General features: G+C 37.0%; 1 protein-coding gene across 5 annotated transcripts in view; it reads left to right on the top strand.

Moving 5' to 3' along the window:
- Esf1 (ESF1 nucleolar pre-rRNA processing protein) overlaps positions 1-17,973 on the top strand; it is a 52,953-nt gene that overhangs the window by 15,156 nt on the left and 19,824 nt on the right. For all 5 annotated transcript variants that reach the window (NM_001434429.1, XM_087653631.1, NM_001100771.2 and 2 more), the window contains 1 exon segment: positions 4,268-4,426. In NM_001434429.1, coding sequence (NP_001421358.1) covers positions 4,268-4,426 — 159 coding nt within the window.

The following is a 17,973-nucleotide window of genomic DNA, read 5'->3' as shown; positions in this document are numbered from 1 at the left end:
ACACTTTATTGCTAATTAATTAGTTGAGAAAATCTCTCTGTAGGCGTACCTTGAAGTTACAGATCACGGAGATCTCCCGGCTTCTGTTCCCAGGATCTGTAATTTGGATTATAGGCATCGACCAACCACACCCAAATTTTGCACTGCTGGCTACTAAACCCAGGTCATTGTGAATACTAGGCAAAGATTCCCTAAGATACATCCTCAAGCCTACTACAGGAGTCCTAAATTGTACTTTAGTATGTGTTGTTTGGGGGTGTAACACTGCCTTGTATTGTTCTTGTTTTACATTTCCCTTCTTCCATAGCCATCTTTGTAAACCTTTCTTTCAGCTCTAAGTACATACTGAGGAAATGCCTGTAGTAAGACTGAACTACTATCAAAACTCTCTTGCAGTTTCATTTGCCTGAAAAATGCCAAAAAAAATTGCTTTTGCTTGTAATTCTAAATTGGATTTCCAAAGGCTTCCCTGTAGTCACACTGATAATAACACTCCACTGACTTCTGACTTGACTGGTGGTTATGAAGGTTATCTGAAGATTTTATTCTGAAAGAGAGAGAGAGAGAGAGAGAGAGAGAGAGAGAGAGAGAGAGAGAGAGAGAGGTTTAGTTATGTGCACATTTGCTGAGGAGACCAAAGATCACTATCAAGTATGTTCAATTAATTTTTTGAGACAGGGTCTCCTCTCTCACTGAACGTAGAACTCACAAATTGACTAAGATGCCTGGCTACTGAACTTGAAGTCTGTTTTGTCTCTGTTCTTCAAGTGCTGGGGTTGGAGACTTACCCTGCTCAAACTCAGGCCTCTATGCTAGCATGACAGGCACTCCACCAAATGAGCCGTCCTCAGCCCCCTGAGGTATTGCCAAAGCAATCTGAGATTCTTCCATTTTTATGTCTGCTTGTTAGTTTGAGTGGTTCAATGGGTTCAACTGAGCTGCGGCTGTAGCCCTTCAGCTTTGAATGTTATCTTTACATCTTTGTTGTTTTGTCTAATGGAATTTTGAAACATTAAAAACTATGAATTCAGTGCAAATAGAAAATGAAAAAGCAGAAATATTAAACATTGATATAAGTGCTTTAAATCAGCAGAAAAGAACATCTTTAGTTACAGTGTAACATTTTTCTTAGTGTTCTCCTTTCACATGGTGATTATTTCTATAACCTAGTGGCATATGAAGCAATACAGAAATACATTTCTGCTTTTAACATGGGATTAACATTTTAACATTAAGTCTAAACTTTCTTAATTTCTGAATAGTCTGTAGGTTTTTGCTTTTATATCACTGAAAGTAGTGCTTTATCCCATTAAGTTTGTCACAAAATACTGTTTTGTAGTTAGTACCGTAAGGAAAAGAAAATTATGTTTAATAGCTGCTATTTCTTTGTATATATTACATGTTGATAAAACCATGTAAGTAAGTGTTTCATAGTCTTTGCAAATATGAGTTGGCTCACTGGGTAAAGGCTCTCGCTGTCAAGCCTGATGGCTTCAGTTTGATCCTCAGGGTCCACACACCTAGTAGAGGAGAAAACCAAGTTCTCATGGCACATGTATATGCACAATAAATAAATGTAATGAGGTTTTAATAAAGAGCGTGTGTAATTGCAGTGGTACTTCTATTGGATATAAAGGACTTTATATTTTAAGGCCTTGCTGGCTGGTGCTTGTTAATCTTTCTGATGAAGGTTTTATTTCTTAATGTATTTACTATAGCCTTCTCACAGACCTTTTAGAGCCTTTCCCTCATAAATAAGATGAATTTGTGTTCATGTAGTGTAGGTATGGAAGGTAAATGTATATGCCTATGTGGGCATTATGTACTCTTCTGAGAATTCTCAATTGTTTTCCTTTACCCTAGTTCTAAAATACAGAGGGAAACAATATTCCATGTCTATTAGGAATGACTGGGTTCATGTTGTTCAACTAGACTTTGTTTGGTTTTGCTGTTTTACTGTTTTTTATTATATTTCTATGTATGTCTGTGTGTACATATGTTCAGTATGCGTATGGAAATTGAGAGAACAACTTTCAGGACTAAGTTGTTTTCTTCCTATCATGTGGGTCCTGGTGGCCAAAGTCGTTACCAAGCTCGACAGCAGGCATTTATCCTCTCTGAGCCATTTCACTCATCCTGGAATTATTGTATCTTATTTTATATAAATGGGTGTTTTGCCTGCGAGTCTGTGTACAGTTTGAATACCTTTGGTGCCTTTAACGGCCTGAAGAGGGTATCAGTTCCCTTGGAACTTGATTTATGGATGGTTTGTAAGCTATCATCTGGGCACAGGGAATTGAACCCAGGTACTCTGGAAGAGCATCCAGTACTTTTACCCATTGAGCCATCTCTCCACCCACCCCACCCCCATTTAAATTTTAAAACAGTGTTAACAATGGGACACCTAATATTATTGATAAATAATTATTAACATCAGAAAGTAATCATTAATTTTTCAGTATATTTACTATCTCCGACTCACTGGGTATACAGCTCAATGGTGCAGTGTTTGCCAAGGTTCATAAAGCCCTATGCTTAACCCTTAGTATTGTAAAATAGAGGGGAAAAACCCTTAGTCTCTGCTGGTTTCAAAACTTGACTACAACATAGTGAAGTAACAAAGGTCAGGTTTTCTTAGCACCTTGTTCCTTTCTTTGTGTAGCTAAGAATTATAACAGTACCTGGCTTATAGAAAGACTGAAGTGATGTGTGTAAAGTAGTGAGCATAGATAGTACTTTGTATCGTGTATTTTGTCTTGAAACTAAACATTAACTTTTTTCAGTTTGAAATATATAATTTTTTCAAAAGCACGCCTTTTTCTTCAGTATTTTAAAAAACTACAAATTTACCTTGATCTGTAATTTAGTGCCTCTGATAGCTACATTAGTATATTTGAGTATTAAACATTCCTGATTGTTTATAAGAATAGCTTATTGTTTGAATTTTTTTTTTAAATCTTATGTACTATAAAGGCATTCATAAAATGTTGCCCTTGAATTAGAAAAGCAGACCTACATGAGTTATCCCACATTTTAGAGCTTCAGAAAGTACAATTTAGTACTGGAAAAAATCAATTTAAAGTAAGCCATCAGAGACTTACCACTAAAATTTCAACCTGGAAGGATCTGGCTTCTAATTATGTTTTCAGAAGTAAGCTTTTAATAGAATTGAAATACATTGCCATTTTGTTAATGCGTTCCTCATGTTTTATCCATTGAATTACGGGATACATGACAGAATTCCATCCAACATTATTATTGTGGCACAAAGCACAACAGCAAAGAAATGAGCTTCAGCTGTTTGAGAGAGCATGTAAAAGTGTGATAGGGTGATGGAAAGAATGCCTACAACCACTGTGTATTCACTCAGGGAGAAAATAGTCTTCAGAAGTGTACCTAAGCAACGTTTTCCCTGCATATCACCTTTCTAAAGATGTAAGAACATTGTGTTAACACTTACGCTTTACAGCTCCATGCTTATATCAGTTCAGTATGTTACAAAGTCTGAAACTTGACTGCATCGCTTTCAAACTTTACTAGAGGTGGTACATTTTGATACACTCGATAAGTTTGTATGGCTTATATTAAAACTCAGATTTCTAATTTGTTACTGGCTTTAAGAATTTACATTGAAACTGTAGAACAAACAGGTTATATTTATTGTTCATGGGTTTTGTACTGTTTCTTCACATTCTAAGGTTTAGGAAGCTAAAATTCAAAAATATCAATTATCTTTCCACATAGTAAAATTAATTGACTTGCTTCCTAGTTTGTCTGTCTGTATAATTGATTGATGAACAGCCCTCTTAAGAGTAAATGTGCTTATTCACATTCAGATAGAAAGAACTTAACAGTCTCAGGTTTAAGTTCTAAACGACTTCTTTGACTCTTTTCTGTGGCCCGAGAAGCTAATCCCATGTCCCACGTTCACCCCAGCAACATGCAGACTCCTTTTATTGAACAGAATACTTTTAAAGCCACTGTGTGATGACAGAGAACAAACGGGGCTGAACTGCCATTCTTCATGCAAAGAAGGGACTATTATGTCACTCTTACATTGATTTCATCGCATCGGAGTTTTCCTGAGTGCAAGGCTGAAGTCTTTGGTTTCATTGTAACAAATTGAAGTTGTAGTCTGTGATTGCAGTATTTCCATAACATGACTTTTTAGCCATATCCTTAAGAGATCATGAGATCTAAACACTAAAGTTGAAGGTAATTGTTTCTAGATATTAAATGAGATTGATCTATTTGGTTGTTTTGTTAGGTGAAGATGGAGTCAGCATAGAAGATGGGAAAACAAAGAAAAGTCAGAAGGATGATGAAGAACAAATTGCAAAATATAGACAGCTCTTGCAGGTTATTCAAGAAAAAGAAAAGAAAGGAAAAGAAAATGATATGGAAATGGAAATCAAGTGGGTTCCAGGTGAGAATTATAGATATTAAGTAAAAATTTTCTTCTGAATGCATTTAGATATAATAAGATGCCAATTCCTCTTTAGAAGCATTTGTCGATTCTTGATCTTAGAACATAAGCCATTGGTGTTTTATTCAGGAAATTTTCCCCAGTACCCATGTGTTCGAGACTCTTCCCCACTTTCTCTTCTGCTAGTTTGAGTGTATCTGGTTTTATGTGGAGGTCCTTGATACACTTGGACTTGAGCTTTGTATACAGTGATAAGAATGGATCAATTTGCATTCTTCTACATGCTCACCTCCAGTTGAACCAGCACCATTTTTTGAAAATGCTGTCTTTTTTTCCACTGGATGGATATAGCTCCTTTGTGAAAGATTAAGTGATCATAGATGTGTGGGTTCATTTCTGGGTCTTCAATTCTGTTCCACTGATCTACCTGCCTGTCTCTGTACCAAGACCATACAGTTTTTATGACTATTGCTCTGTAATACAGCTTGAGGTCAGGGATGGTGATTCCCCCAGAAGTTCTTTTATTGTTGAGGATAGTTTTCACTCTCCTGGGTTTTTTGTTATTCCAGATGAATTTGCAAATTGCTCTTTCTAATTCTATGAAGAATAGAGTTGGAATTTTGTTGGGGATTATATTAAATATATAGACTGCTTTTGTCAAGATGGCCATTTTTACAATATTAATCCTGCCAATTCATGAGCATGGGATGTCTTTCCATCTTCTGAGATGATCTTCAATTTCTTAATTCAGAGACCTGAAATTTTTGTCATACAGATCTTTCACTTGCTTGGTTAGAATCACACAAAGGTATTTTATGTTATTTGTGACTTATTGTGAAGGGTGTTGTTTCCCAAATTTCTTTCTCAGCCTGTTTATCCTTTGAGTAGAGGGAGGCTACTGATTTGTTTGAGTTAATTTTATACCCAGCCACTTTGCTGGAGTTTTTTATCAGGCTTAGTAGTTCTCTGGTGGAACTTTTGGGGCCACTTAAGTATACTATCATATCATCTGCAAATAGTGATATTTTGACTTCTTCTTTTCCAATTTGTATCCCTTTGATCTCCTTTTGTTGTCTGATTGCTCTGGCTAGGTCTTCGAGTACTATTGAACAAGTAGGGAGAGAGTGAGCAGCCTTGTCTAGTCCCTGATTTCAGTGGGATTGCTTCAAGTTTCTTTCCATTTAGTTTGATGTTGGCTACTGGTTTGCTATATATGGCATTTACTATGTTTAGGTTTGGGCCTTAAATTCCTGATCTTTGTAAGACTTTTAACATGAAGGGGTGTTGAATTTTGTCAAATGCTTTGTCAGCATCTAATGAGATGATCATGTGTTTTTTTTCTTTGAGTTCATTTACATAGGGAATTACATTGGTGGACTGCATCCCTGGGATGATGCCTACTTGATCATGATAAATGTTTTTTTATGTGTTCTTGAGTTTGGTTTGCGAGAATTTTATTGAGTATTTTTGTGTCGATATTCATAAGGGAAACTGGTCTGAAGTTCTCTTTCTTTGTTGTGTCTTTGTGTGGTATAGGTATAAGCATAATTGTGACTTCAAAGAAGGAATTGAGTAGTGTTCCCTTTGTTTCTATTTTGTAGAATAGTTTGAACAGTATTGGTATTAGGTCTATGAAGGTCTGATAGAATTCTCTACTAAACCCATCTGGTCCTGGACCTTTTTTGGTAGGGAGACTTTTAATAACACCTTCTATTTCTTTAGGGGTTATGGGACTATTTAGATAGTTTATCTGATCCTGATTTAACTTTTGTACCTGATATCTGTCTAGAAAATTGTCCATTTCATCCAGGCTTTCCAGTTTTGTTGAATATAGGTTTCTATAGTAGGATCTGATGATTTTTTTAATTTCTTCAGATTCTGTTGTTATGTCTCCCTTTTCATTTCTGAGTTTGTTAATTTGGATACACTCTCTGTGACCTCTGATTAGTCTGGCTAAGGGTTTATCTATCTTGTTGATTTTCTTAAAGAATCAGCTCCTGGTTTTGTTGATTCTTTGTATAGTTGTTTTTGTTTCTACTTGGTTGATTTCAGCCCTGAGTTTGATTAATTCCTGCTGTCTACTCCTCTTGGGTGTATTGGCTTCTTTTTGTTCTAGAGTTTTTAGGTGTGCTCTCAAGCTGACTGGTGTATGCTCTCTCCTGTTTCTTTTTGGAGGCACTCGGAGCTATGAGTTTTCCTCTTAGCACTCCTTTCATTGTGTCTCATATGTTTGGGTATGTTGTGCCTTCATTTTCATTAAATTCTAAAAAGGCTTTAATTTCTTTCTTTATTTCTTCCTTGACTAAAGTATCATTGAGTAGAACGTTGTTCAACTTCCATGTGTATGTGGGCTTTCTGTCATTTTTATTGTTATTCAAGATCAGCCTTAGTCCATGGTAATCTGTACCATGAGGTGCTGAGAAGAAGGTATATTCTTTTGTTTTAGGATGAAATGTTCTATGGATATCTGTTAAATCCATTTTCATTTATAACTTCTGTTAGTTTCTCCGTGTCTCTGTTTAGTTTCTGTTTCCATGATCTGTCCATTGATGAGGGTGTTGAAGTCTCCCACTATTATTGTGTGATGTCCAGTGTGAACACTGAGCTTTAGTAAGGGTTCTTTTATGTATGTAGGTGCCCTTGCATTTGGAGCATAGATATTCAGGATTGAGAATTCATCTTGGTGGATTTTTTTCTTTGATGAATATGAAGTAGGTTTCTTGTATGTTTATGGGCATTTCTTTAGGTTAGGGAAGTTTTCGTCTATCATTTTGTTTAGATATTTACTGGCCCTTTAAGTTGGGAGTCTTCACTCTCTTCTATACCTATCATCCTTAGGTTTGATCGTCACATTTACATTATCTTTAACGGTTGTGTCAATGCTTTCTACGGTATCTTCTGCCCCTGAGATTCTCTCTTGTATCTCTTGTATTCTGTTGGTGATGCTTGCATCTGTGACTCCTGATCTCTTTCCTAGGTTTTCTATCTCCAGGGTTGTCTCCCTTTGTGCTTTCTTTATTGTTTCTATTTCCACTTTTAGATCCCAAATGGTTTTTTTCAATTCCTTCACCTGTTTGGTTATGTTTTCCTGTAATTCTTTAAGCAAATTTTGTGTTTTCTCTTTAAGACCTTCTACTTGTTTACCTATGTTGTCCTGTATTTCTTTAAGGGAGCTATTTATATCCTTCTTAAAGTCCTCTATCATCATTATGAGATGTGATTTTTTAAATCCAGATCTTGCTTTTTCCATTGTGTTTGGATATCCAGTATTTGCTTTGGTGGGAGAACTGGGCTCTGATTATGCCAAGTAGTCTTGGTTTCTGTTGCTTAGGTTCCCATGCTTGCCTCTCACCATCTGGTTGTCTCTGGGGTTAGCTGGTCTTGCTGTCTCTGACAGTATCTTAACCTTCCTTTAAGCCTGTGTGTTAACACTCCTGGAGACTGGCTTTCTCCCAGTGGGATCTGGCTACCGAGAGCTGTGTCACAGGGCCAGCTTAGGATGCAGGCAAAAACAGGAAGTCCCAGACTGCTCCTGGGTTCTGTGTCCTGAGGGCTCCAGGCAGGTTCCTCGAGCAGAAGTAGTGGTCTTACCTCTGCTCTCAGTTGTGTCAGCACTCCTGGTGACTGGCATTCAGCTCTGGTTGCAGGCAGAGACCAGAAGAATCCTGTCCCTGACTGCTCCTGGGTTCCTGTCTTTTGAAGTCTTACTACTTTCTGTTACCCATAGATCCCTGATCCATAGGTATTTTATACTCTTTCCAGCTATCATTTGATTAGTTTCTTGGTTTTACTAACTATAAATTATTTCTGTCTAATTATAAACAAAGACCTTTCCTGGGTCTGATTCCTTAATTTATAATATAGAAAATTTAAGCCAAGTACTGTATTTTCTAATTACTACAATTCTTTTAAAAAACTATAGTTCTCAAGATCCCTTTTCCTGTAGCCTTTGCTGTTTGTTAATTCATAAGGTTTCACTAATATAAAATATGTGTTATTGGGTGCTCCATCTCAGTTTGGCTATAGTTAGTAGAGTAGTACAGGGCAAATTTTAAAGGGTCAAATCTAAAGACAGATAAAAGCTAGCATAAACAAGAATTATCATATACAGTGCACATTTATACACACCAATAGTTATAGACAGATCTGCATGTACTTTTCCAAGTAGTAACTATTACAGAATACTGATACTTACACATCATCATCTCTTCCCATTCTTGGTGGATTCATTCTAGTGTTTTCTACAGATACAAGTCATGGCCTGTCATTTGCAGATGACTCGTATACATCATCTTTTATACTTAAAATCATTTCTATAAGAATAAGTAAAGGCCATGTAAGCAGTTGTCATTATATAAATATATTTATATAATATGTACATGTGTATACTCCTATATAAAATACATATTATATATTCTAAACATACCTGAAAACATAATATATAAATATGTACTATAAAATATAAATGACATCTAATACATATATATATATATATATATATATATATATATATATATATATATATGGACAAGAAACAATATGTATGTTCTGTCCAGGTACAATTTTAGGATTTTTTTTAAATCCTTTCTATTGAAATTATTGGACATGTGATCTATGGATACAAATATTGCCCATTTTAGTGACGAGTTTTGATCTGTGGTTTTCTTAAGATATCCTTTCTAATAAGTAATAGACCTCATGAAGTGAGTTAGGAGCTATACATCTAATGTGTTTTTATCTTGACTTTTTTATTTGTGGGTGGAATGTTAATATTAGCTCAAGTGTTTTAAAATTTAAAATGAAAAGTTACCACCCATAGTTCTACTACCCTGACTCAGCTGTGTTTTAGGTAAGTTTTGCTTCCATTTGCCATTTCTCTGTTGTCAAATGTTTGACCATATTTCTAATTTTTTACTGCAGTAGACGTATGGCATTGAAAAGAAACAGGACAGTTTCCAAAGCCACAAATATTGGTCCATTCTGAGAGTTCTTTGCTTTCATCCCTAGCCAATACTTTGGCTTGCTTTTTTAGGGCCTTTTAATTTAAAAACTTTTTTTAACAACAGTTGGTCCCCCAGCCTCACCCCCAGCCCCTCAGTGAAGAGTATCCAGGCCACAGTGAAAAGCAGACGTTGGCACTCTGGCTCTCTGCTAGTCAGTTGTGTGACTTCCTCTTCACACAGAAGCCTTCACGTATGCCATGGAACAACAGCCTGTGGTCTTCTCAAGCTAAAACTACCACTGTCAAAAGATCAAAAGATGAAGCTCAAGTGCCAGGTATCTCAGCCTTCCCGATGCTGTGACTTTTAATATAGTTGTGCTGACCCCCCAACCATAAAATTATTTTCATTGCTATTTCATAATTATAATTTTGCTACTGTTAGGTATTGTAATGTAAATATCTGATATGCAGGATAATAGGTGACATCTGTGAAAGGACCTTTTGACAACCCTCCCTCCCCCCAAAGGGGTCACAACCCACAAGATGAGAATCACTGGTCTAAGACATTATAAATAATCTAGATCTTTTTTTCATAATGTGAGCTATTCTTTAGAAAGTAGCCTACCCAAAATAGACGTACCAGGAAGGGGCCTAGGCACTTTCTCTGTCTAGACATTACCATCAGATTTCTTTCCCAAAATATCCCATCAGTTTGTAGTGCCTCCAATAGTAAGTAATAGTTCCAGTGTCAGGGAATTGTCACTGTTTCACATTTCCTGAATGGAGTGAAGTTGGCTTTCTTAGAGAACTAAAATGTTTTAAAGGAGATAGATATGTAAATATATCTCTATTCAAACTGTGTGTGTTTTAAGGTAGGTGGTTTGTGCAGATCACAGAACAATTTACAAGTGTCAGTTCTTCCCCTTTCCAGCATGACAAATTCAGGGTGTCATGTCTGGTGACAAAAACTTTTATCTACTGAGCCGTCTTGCTAGCCCAAACTTTATTTTTGGAGGCTCCTGATAGGATGCTTTTTATTGTGGATACCTGTTACATTCATGCCTATTTGTGAATGTAATAGTGAAAGAGGTCTTTTTGCATATTATATGTAGGAGTATTATACTCCTACTCAAAATCTATTTATAAATTTGAAGAATAGGATTCATAATACTTAAGTTTTGAAGCATTTTTGAAGGTACATTTCAGGTCATGTCTATTTTGGTATAAAAAAATCTAATTATGAACCTGTGGGCTTCTGTGATATTATACTTGACTAAACCACAGAGAACCAGAACAGTATGTATTGTTCATTGGTTCTTATGGGGTTTTGATCTCAAAATTTAAACTCTTAAGAAAAATAAGTAATCGTATTAATACTTGTATGAGTATGTTGTGCTTTGTTACTAAAGGAAACTTTACTTCATGCTATTTAAACTTCTTCCTGTTTATGTTGACTATAATAGCATGTGTCATTTAATCCCTAGGGTGTAAAGTCCAGAGAGAAATAGGTAGCAGGCTCCAGTCATAAAGAAACCCATTATCCATGGACTTGACTAAGGTGGACTACTCTTTCTATTGGTACTTAGTTCCTATGGAAATACAGTAATTCAGCCTTATTAATTAGGGTATGTAGAAACATTAATTAAAAGATTTATGAAAAATCTATAATACCTTAGTTTTGTCTTTGTAAAGTAATATCTCTACTGGATACTGTGTAAAGTTCCTGTCTGATTCTCTAGGACTTGTAGATAAGGTGATGCATATAATTAACATTATCTAATCATCTAATTAATTAATGTGCCTCATTGCTGTCTCACCCAGCAAGAGTAGTTCTCCTTCATTGTTTTGTATGTCGGGCAGGAGTGCCAGTGAGATCCCCTCTGTCTCACCCAGCAAGGGAGTTCTTTCTTCCTACCTTGGGCCATAGAGCCCAAGGGTACAACTCATCTTCTCCACTTTGTCTTGCTTCCACCTATCTTTTGTTGTTTGCTTGGTTGGTTTGGTTTTGTTTGTTTTGGCAAGGAGTTGGTTGGTTTTTGGTTTGGGGTTTTGGGGGGGAGGAGGGGTTCTAGACAAGGTTTCTCTGTGTGTCCTGGTCATCCTAGAAACTAACTCACTCTGTAGACCAGTCTGGCCTCAAACCTAGAGATCTGCCTGCCTCTGCCTCTCAAGTGCTGGGATTAAAGTCGTGTACCACCACTGCCCAGCTATTGCCTCCACTTGGCAAAGCAATGATCCCATTTTATTGGGATCTTTTATTGTCTGGTCTTTATTCTTTGCCCCCCCCCACACACACACACACACACAATCTTTCTTTGATGTACTGCCTTCTATTAGGAAACTTACACAGATATCAAGGGTGACATATATGACTGTTGAATTATTCATTCTTTATTCAGAAGCAATGTTTTGAATCAGTAGTGATTCATTATGTTAGGTAACCCTGATCCAAACATTTAAATTTTTGATAGCTTACAGAAACTGTTTGCTATTTGGGAGGGTGGTGGGGCTATATTTCTGTTTGCATTTATTGCCAATGTGAACATTATTTGAAATATATTTACAAAATGTTTTTTGTTTAAAGGGTTTTTTTAAAGTCAGATGTTTTAAATTTTGAATAGAAGGCCAGAGATATAGCTCAGCAATAGAACACTTGTCTAGCAGGACCCTAGCTTAAGTCTCTAGTGACACTGTATGAGTGAGTGAGTATGTGACTGTGTGTGTGTGTGTGTGTGTGTGTGTGTGAGTGAGTGTGTGTGTGTGAGTGAGTGTGTGTATGTGTGTGAGTGAGTGAGTGTGTGAATGTGTGTGTGAGTGTGTGAATGTGTGTGAGAGTGTGTGTGAGTGTGTGAATGTGTGAGTGAGTGTGAGTGTATGTGTGTGAGTGTGTGTGTGTATGTGTGAGTGAGTGTGTGTATGTGTGTGTAAGAGTGTGTGTGTGTGTGTGTGTGAGCTTTGAGAGTTGGGGGGTTGTTAAAGGATGGAATATACCTCAATGGCTAAGTACTTGTCTGGATTGAATGAATTCCAGGTTTGATCCTTAGAACCACAAAACCAAAGTGGGGAAGAGCTTTACAGTTGCTGTACTAAAATCACACACGTAGCCTTGGGCTGAGAAGGAAGACAGTTGAGTTGAGAGGGAAGCATCAAATGGGAAGCCTGAGCTTAGAAAACAGCTGAAAGAATTTATAATTTGCATCCTAGTTTGGTGATGGAAAAGGAAGTTTAAATGATAACTAGAGAGCCACACAGCTGATTAAAATTTAGTAACCTAATCCTTCTTGGATCATCCAGTTAACAAGTGGTCTATGGAAGCTTTGTAAGGCGATAAGCTGAAACATCACACCGTGTGAATAGCGTTTGAATTGTCTGTGGACTGTATAGTAAAAATTGAGAACCAGGAGCACGTGGTGATGGCTCACACCCTTAGTCCCAGAACTCGGGAGCCAAAGGCAGGTAGATTTCTAAATTCAAAGCCAGCCTAGTCCACAGAGCTGATTCTAGGACAGCCAGAGCTATACAGAGAAATCGCCAAACGGAAAGAAGGCGGAAGAAGGATGAGGATAGAAAAGAAGAAAACCAGGTACAAGAGAAATGGCTGAGCAGTTAAGTGTTTACTGCTCCTACAGAAATCTGGGTTTTGTTTCCAGCACCCATATTGTGGCTTACAACTGCCTGTAACTCCAGTTCCAGTGAACCTGACACCCTCTTCTGCCCTCCAGGGGTCCTGCCCAGATGTGATACACATACACATAAAGTAAATAACTTTTAAAAATGAGAAGCAGCAAGGGTTATCTAAAAGTTTCTAACACATATTGTCTATAGAATAGCTAATCCATTTCTCACTTTCCTGGATTATTGAAAGCCTATTTTCTTCCTTAATAATATTAAAGTAGAAACTGAATGTACTTTTCATTCTGGTTATATTACATTTGTTTTTTGTTTTATATTTTTATATTTTTCTAGTGTTTATAAAATGGAGGGTTGGGATTTTTTTTTTTTAAAGATTTATAATTTCTTTAGACTCTAATATAATTACTTACTTTCCCCTTCTCTTTCCTCCTAAATCCTTCTATCTAACCTGCCTTACTCTGGCAAAATCATGACCTTTTTTATTAAATGCTGCGTGTGTGTGTGTGTGTGTGTGTGTGTGTGTGTGTGTGTGTGTGTGTGATTCTTAAATATAGAAATACAACCTGTTCATTCTGTATATGATTACTTACACATATGTTATCGGGGCTGAGCATTTAGTATTGTTTTGCCATTTGGTGTGCTCTTCCCTGAGAAAGACTGTTTCTCCTGATATCAGCGTTCCTTAGTTGCCTGTAATTTCTTTGGGGGGGGGGGGGAGCTTGAAGCCTCATGAGCTTTGTTGTCATCCTTGTTTAGGAAATCAAGTTGGTGAGCCTTTCTGGATGTAGCTTTTGATATTCATAAGAGACTAAGTGTCATAGTAAATTCCCAGTTCCTCTAGCTCTTATAGCCTTTCTGCCCCTCTTCCACAATGATACCTGAGCCTTTGGAATAGACTCTACAATTACATTTTGACTCATTGTGGTTTGCTGTAATGGCTTATTCCATTTATTCAGCAAGAAGTTTTCTTGATGAGGGTGAGCACTGCACTTACCTATGGGTATAAGGACAATATTCAGTTAGGGAGTCTGCTGCTTAGTAAAGTGGTGGTTATAGCTTCTCCTAAAACACACAAGTTCACTAGCCCTAGGTGGTTGATAGGGATTCCAGTACCAGCTTTGATTTCTCTCTAGTTGAGTTAGGGTTGTTTCGTTTTATTTTGTTTTTTCAATATTTGTTTTATTTTCATTTTATGTCTATTGGTGGGTTTTGTGGTAACAAAAATGAATAGTGATAAAAGATACTGTTTCTGATGGAACCATCTTTGAGCTAGCTGAGTTGACGAGGCTGTGCGTGTGGGTGGAACTGTTCTTAGAGCAGGCTCTGCTGCTGAGGCTGAGGGCTGCAGGCTAGAGTAGGGAGGGTGGTGCCTTCTAGTGTGGGTGCCCCAAGCCAGTCCCCATCTTAACCCCTTTCCTGGAAGAAGAAAATATCTGAGGAAGCCAGTTCAGAAGGTGCTGTATTGGGTCGGTGGCTTTTAAGATATATTTATAGTTTTTGCCAAGTTACACTTTAGTGTGGTATATGTGGTAGGGTTGTTTTGATTGTATTTTAACTCTTGTTGGGAATCAATTGAGTAGCATAGTCCTGAATATTATCTTTTGTCAGGTGAAAGTGCCTCTACCATTTTCCTCTTAAAGTCCTAGGTTTTCTTCATCTTCTCCAGTTTCTCTTCTAGAAATCATATTTGATGTGTATGTTACTTTCTTTCTTTGAATCTGGTAACTCTTGATTTCTGTGCCTTTGAATCTGTGCAACTTGCTGGATAATTTCTTCAGTTCTGTTTTTACTTCATTAAGTCTTTCTCTAGTGTATACATTTAAACTTGGGTGCTGACTTGATGTTTTTATCTCCCAGAGTTACTTTTTTCCCTCCAAACTTGTCTCATCCTTCTAATAATTTCCTCCTTTGCCTTTTTTAAGTGCTGGTTTTATATTTTATATCTATTTCGAAGACTATAGTCTATGAGTCTGTCTTACTGGTTTTTGTTTCTACTTACTCTAGTTCCTCTGGGATTTTTGTTGGAATCTTCTTGTCTTGGATCTTCTTTTCTTACAGGAACTCTGGGTCAGACAACCTTCTTTTAGAGATTATTTGTCAGGTGCCTGGAGGCATTTCTAATCCAAGACCTATTGAATTTTTGAGTTAGTGTATTTGGGACCACACAAGTAGTATGAATTCCAGCCACAAGTCCATGGGTTTGTGGGCTTGTGGTTACAAAGTCTCAGAGGGGAACTGTATTTTTACTCCCCCAGTCTCCGTATACTACCCCCACACTATCGGGGGAGGGTCATCATCTACTGGGGGCACATTTAAGGATCCTGGGACCTCCCACCATGATCAGACTCCAAACTTTGGCCCCCACCTCCTTGGCTGAGAGCCCACAGCAACCCAAAATCCATACTAGACTGTATTAGCTTAGCGTGTGTCCCCAAAGAAAACTCCCTGTTTCTGAACTAGTTTAATATTTCTATTTGAGCTTCCTTACTGAGACTTGACTCAGGAATTCTTTTGGTTTCCTTCTATCTTAGCCATTCGTGTAAAAGATTTCATTCATTTTCTGCCTTGCCTATAAGTATATGAAAATAACATAGATGTATAAAAATAACAATAGAAAAAGTAATTTTTCAGTATTTGTCATAAATAAGTTAGCAGAATGGCTTTCCCAGACTTGGCCAGAAGTTAGTCTGCTTATATGAAGACAGTTTGGTAGTATGTTATTGTGATCACAATCTGCTTGAAAGGCAAGAAAATATACAAATAAACTTGAGACAAATAGAAGAAACAATAGCTCCCTAATGAGGCCCACATGTCTTGTATTTGAATTCGGTGTTATAGGAACATTGAATGCTAAGAAACAGGCATAGGGGACAGTTTGATGTGTGGTAAAGTTAATACCCTGGAATTGAAAGCCATCACTCTAAGGTAGACTGAAAGGGGATTTAGAAGTGAGAGAAAGACAACCCAAATTCTAGACAAATGTAAAGCCTTTTCTGTCACTGAAATAACTTAGGCAATAACAGCAAACGATAACATGAGTTCCATGAGTACTCTGGGCATGTCTTCCTTGGATATTTATTAAATGTTTGGGGAGATACACAGTTATGTGAGTAGAAATTCCCAGTCTGATCATCTTTTAGATTTATCCCTTATTATCCTCATCTTAACTGTGTACTTTTCACGTGGTAGATGGGAATATGATTCTAACAGTATTGAGTACAACCAGAGAGCATGTGTTTACTCTGGCTCTTTGACAGCTTTAGCCGTTCACTATTGTTTCTTGAAACTAGTTTTTATTTTACTTTCAGTTCCATGTGTTGTTGCTCCCAGTCACTGGGGTGGGACAGATCTGATCACTTTCCTTTCACTTGCTTGCTTATTCTATGGACATTTTTAAGATGTGTGCTATATGCCAGGACTCTCACGAGCTACTAACATGGACCTTTGCTATGTGAGTAATCATGTCCTTCCTTGTCCTCACACCTTCAAGAGTAATATGCTGGTTGGAAGAGGTGCCTTGATGGCAGTGCTCCTCAGTACATGGCTAGTGGTTTTCCTCTATAAAGCTCAGAACCCAGAACGAGTTCCACATTTGGAGTTTGGTGTTGGTGATGGTGGTCAGTAACATTTTAAAGCGTTTGGAATTAAGTGCTACAGAGTCTAATTTATAACACACAAAAAGTTTTATGAGATTGATATGTAAGTGTTCATAAATATTCCCAATGAGTCCTAAGCCCATATTTAAGTAAACGTGCCAGTTCAACCTATATGAGAACTCTTAAAACATGCATTTTGTTTTTATAAATAAAGCCTGTAACAGTACCTACTTAAGTTGATTTAAATCCTTTGAAGACTTTTCAAATATTTCATGTGAATAAGGTCAGGAGGAATATATATTCTTCTTGAAGATTTTGTAAAAATATTTATGAGTCCTTTTATATGCACAGAAACTGCCAAAATAGTTCTGAATAGATTGTGCTTATTAAATTATTATTATTACTACATTGAGTCATCTGTAGTTGTGGTTGGCTTTAGAAGGGGCTTTACCCTTTATTTGTGGGATTATTGATATCTTTAATTTGGCAGTCTATGGATATATGCTTAAAGGTTGCTTTTTGGGTTTTTTTTTTAACAAATTTATACAAAGCTAAAGCAATTATAATGAAGTTGTTTTTCAAGTCACATTGTGGCTTCTCTTAAGTGAGAGGCTAAATTGACTGAAGAATGTTCTTGTGCATTTGCCAAGAGGCTTCTGGGATGGGCATATTTTTAAGAACTTAGAACATAAACAGCTGTGATCTGGCAAGAGATGTAAATGACCTCATGGTGACCGTGAGAACAAGGCGTTTTAAGTTATCATGCTGGTGTGTTAATTCACTGCAGTGTGTTTGTCATCCCTCTGTTTTGGTGTATTAAGTGGGAGCCCGGCGAAAAAGAAACTACAGACTGACTTGAACTTAAGATATTGTTACTTTATGGCTACCAACAAACTAAGTTCGAGGAAATATTAGTTCCCGAGAATAAATTTTGCATCACTTGTTCTAGAACTAGTGGGCCACATGAGTCACGTAGAGACAGAAGTCTTAAAGCTTTGGTTTATTCTCTGTTGGAAATAATATGTTCTAAATATCAAAGATCAAACACTTGGCCGGAAATAAGAGTCCTTCCTTCAAAAGAAATCAAGACAGACGTGTTTATTAAGTAGTTACTGTGTGCTAAATATTATAGAATGTGAAAGAACGTGACTGCCCTGTTTTTAGTTTACAGAACTTGCCTTTGCAGGTTCTCAGCAGAACCATATAATAAGTACTTAGTTTGTATTTATTATTTACATATCATTAATGTTAAAAAGTTTAAATTGCCAAATAAAATGAAACCTTGTAATTCAGTCTGTAAGAGCCAAGGCGGTGAGGATCACCACAAGTTCAAGGCCTGTCTGGTCTACATAGTAAGTTGGGGACCAGCCCAGTCT

This window comes from Rattus norvegicus, chromosome 3, assembly GCF_021556685.1.
Source record: "Rattus norvegicus strain SHRSP/BbbUtx chromosome 3, alternate assembly SHRSP_T2T, whole genome shotgun sequence".
NCBI classification, from domain to species: domain Eukaryota; kingdom Metazoa; phylum Chordata; class Mammalia; order Rodentia; family Muridae; genus Rattus; species Rattus norvegicus.
The sequence above is the reverse complement of the archived record's forward strand: the minus strand, read 5'-3'. Positions and strand labels throughout refer to the sequence as shown.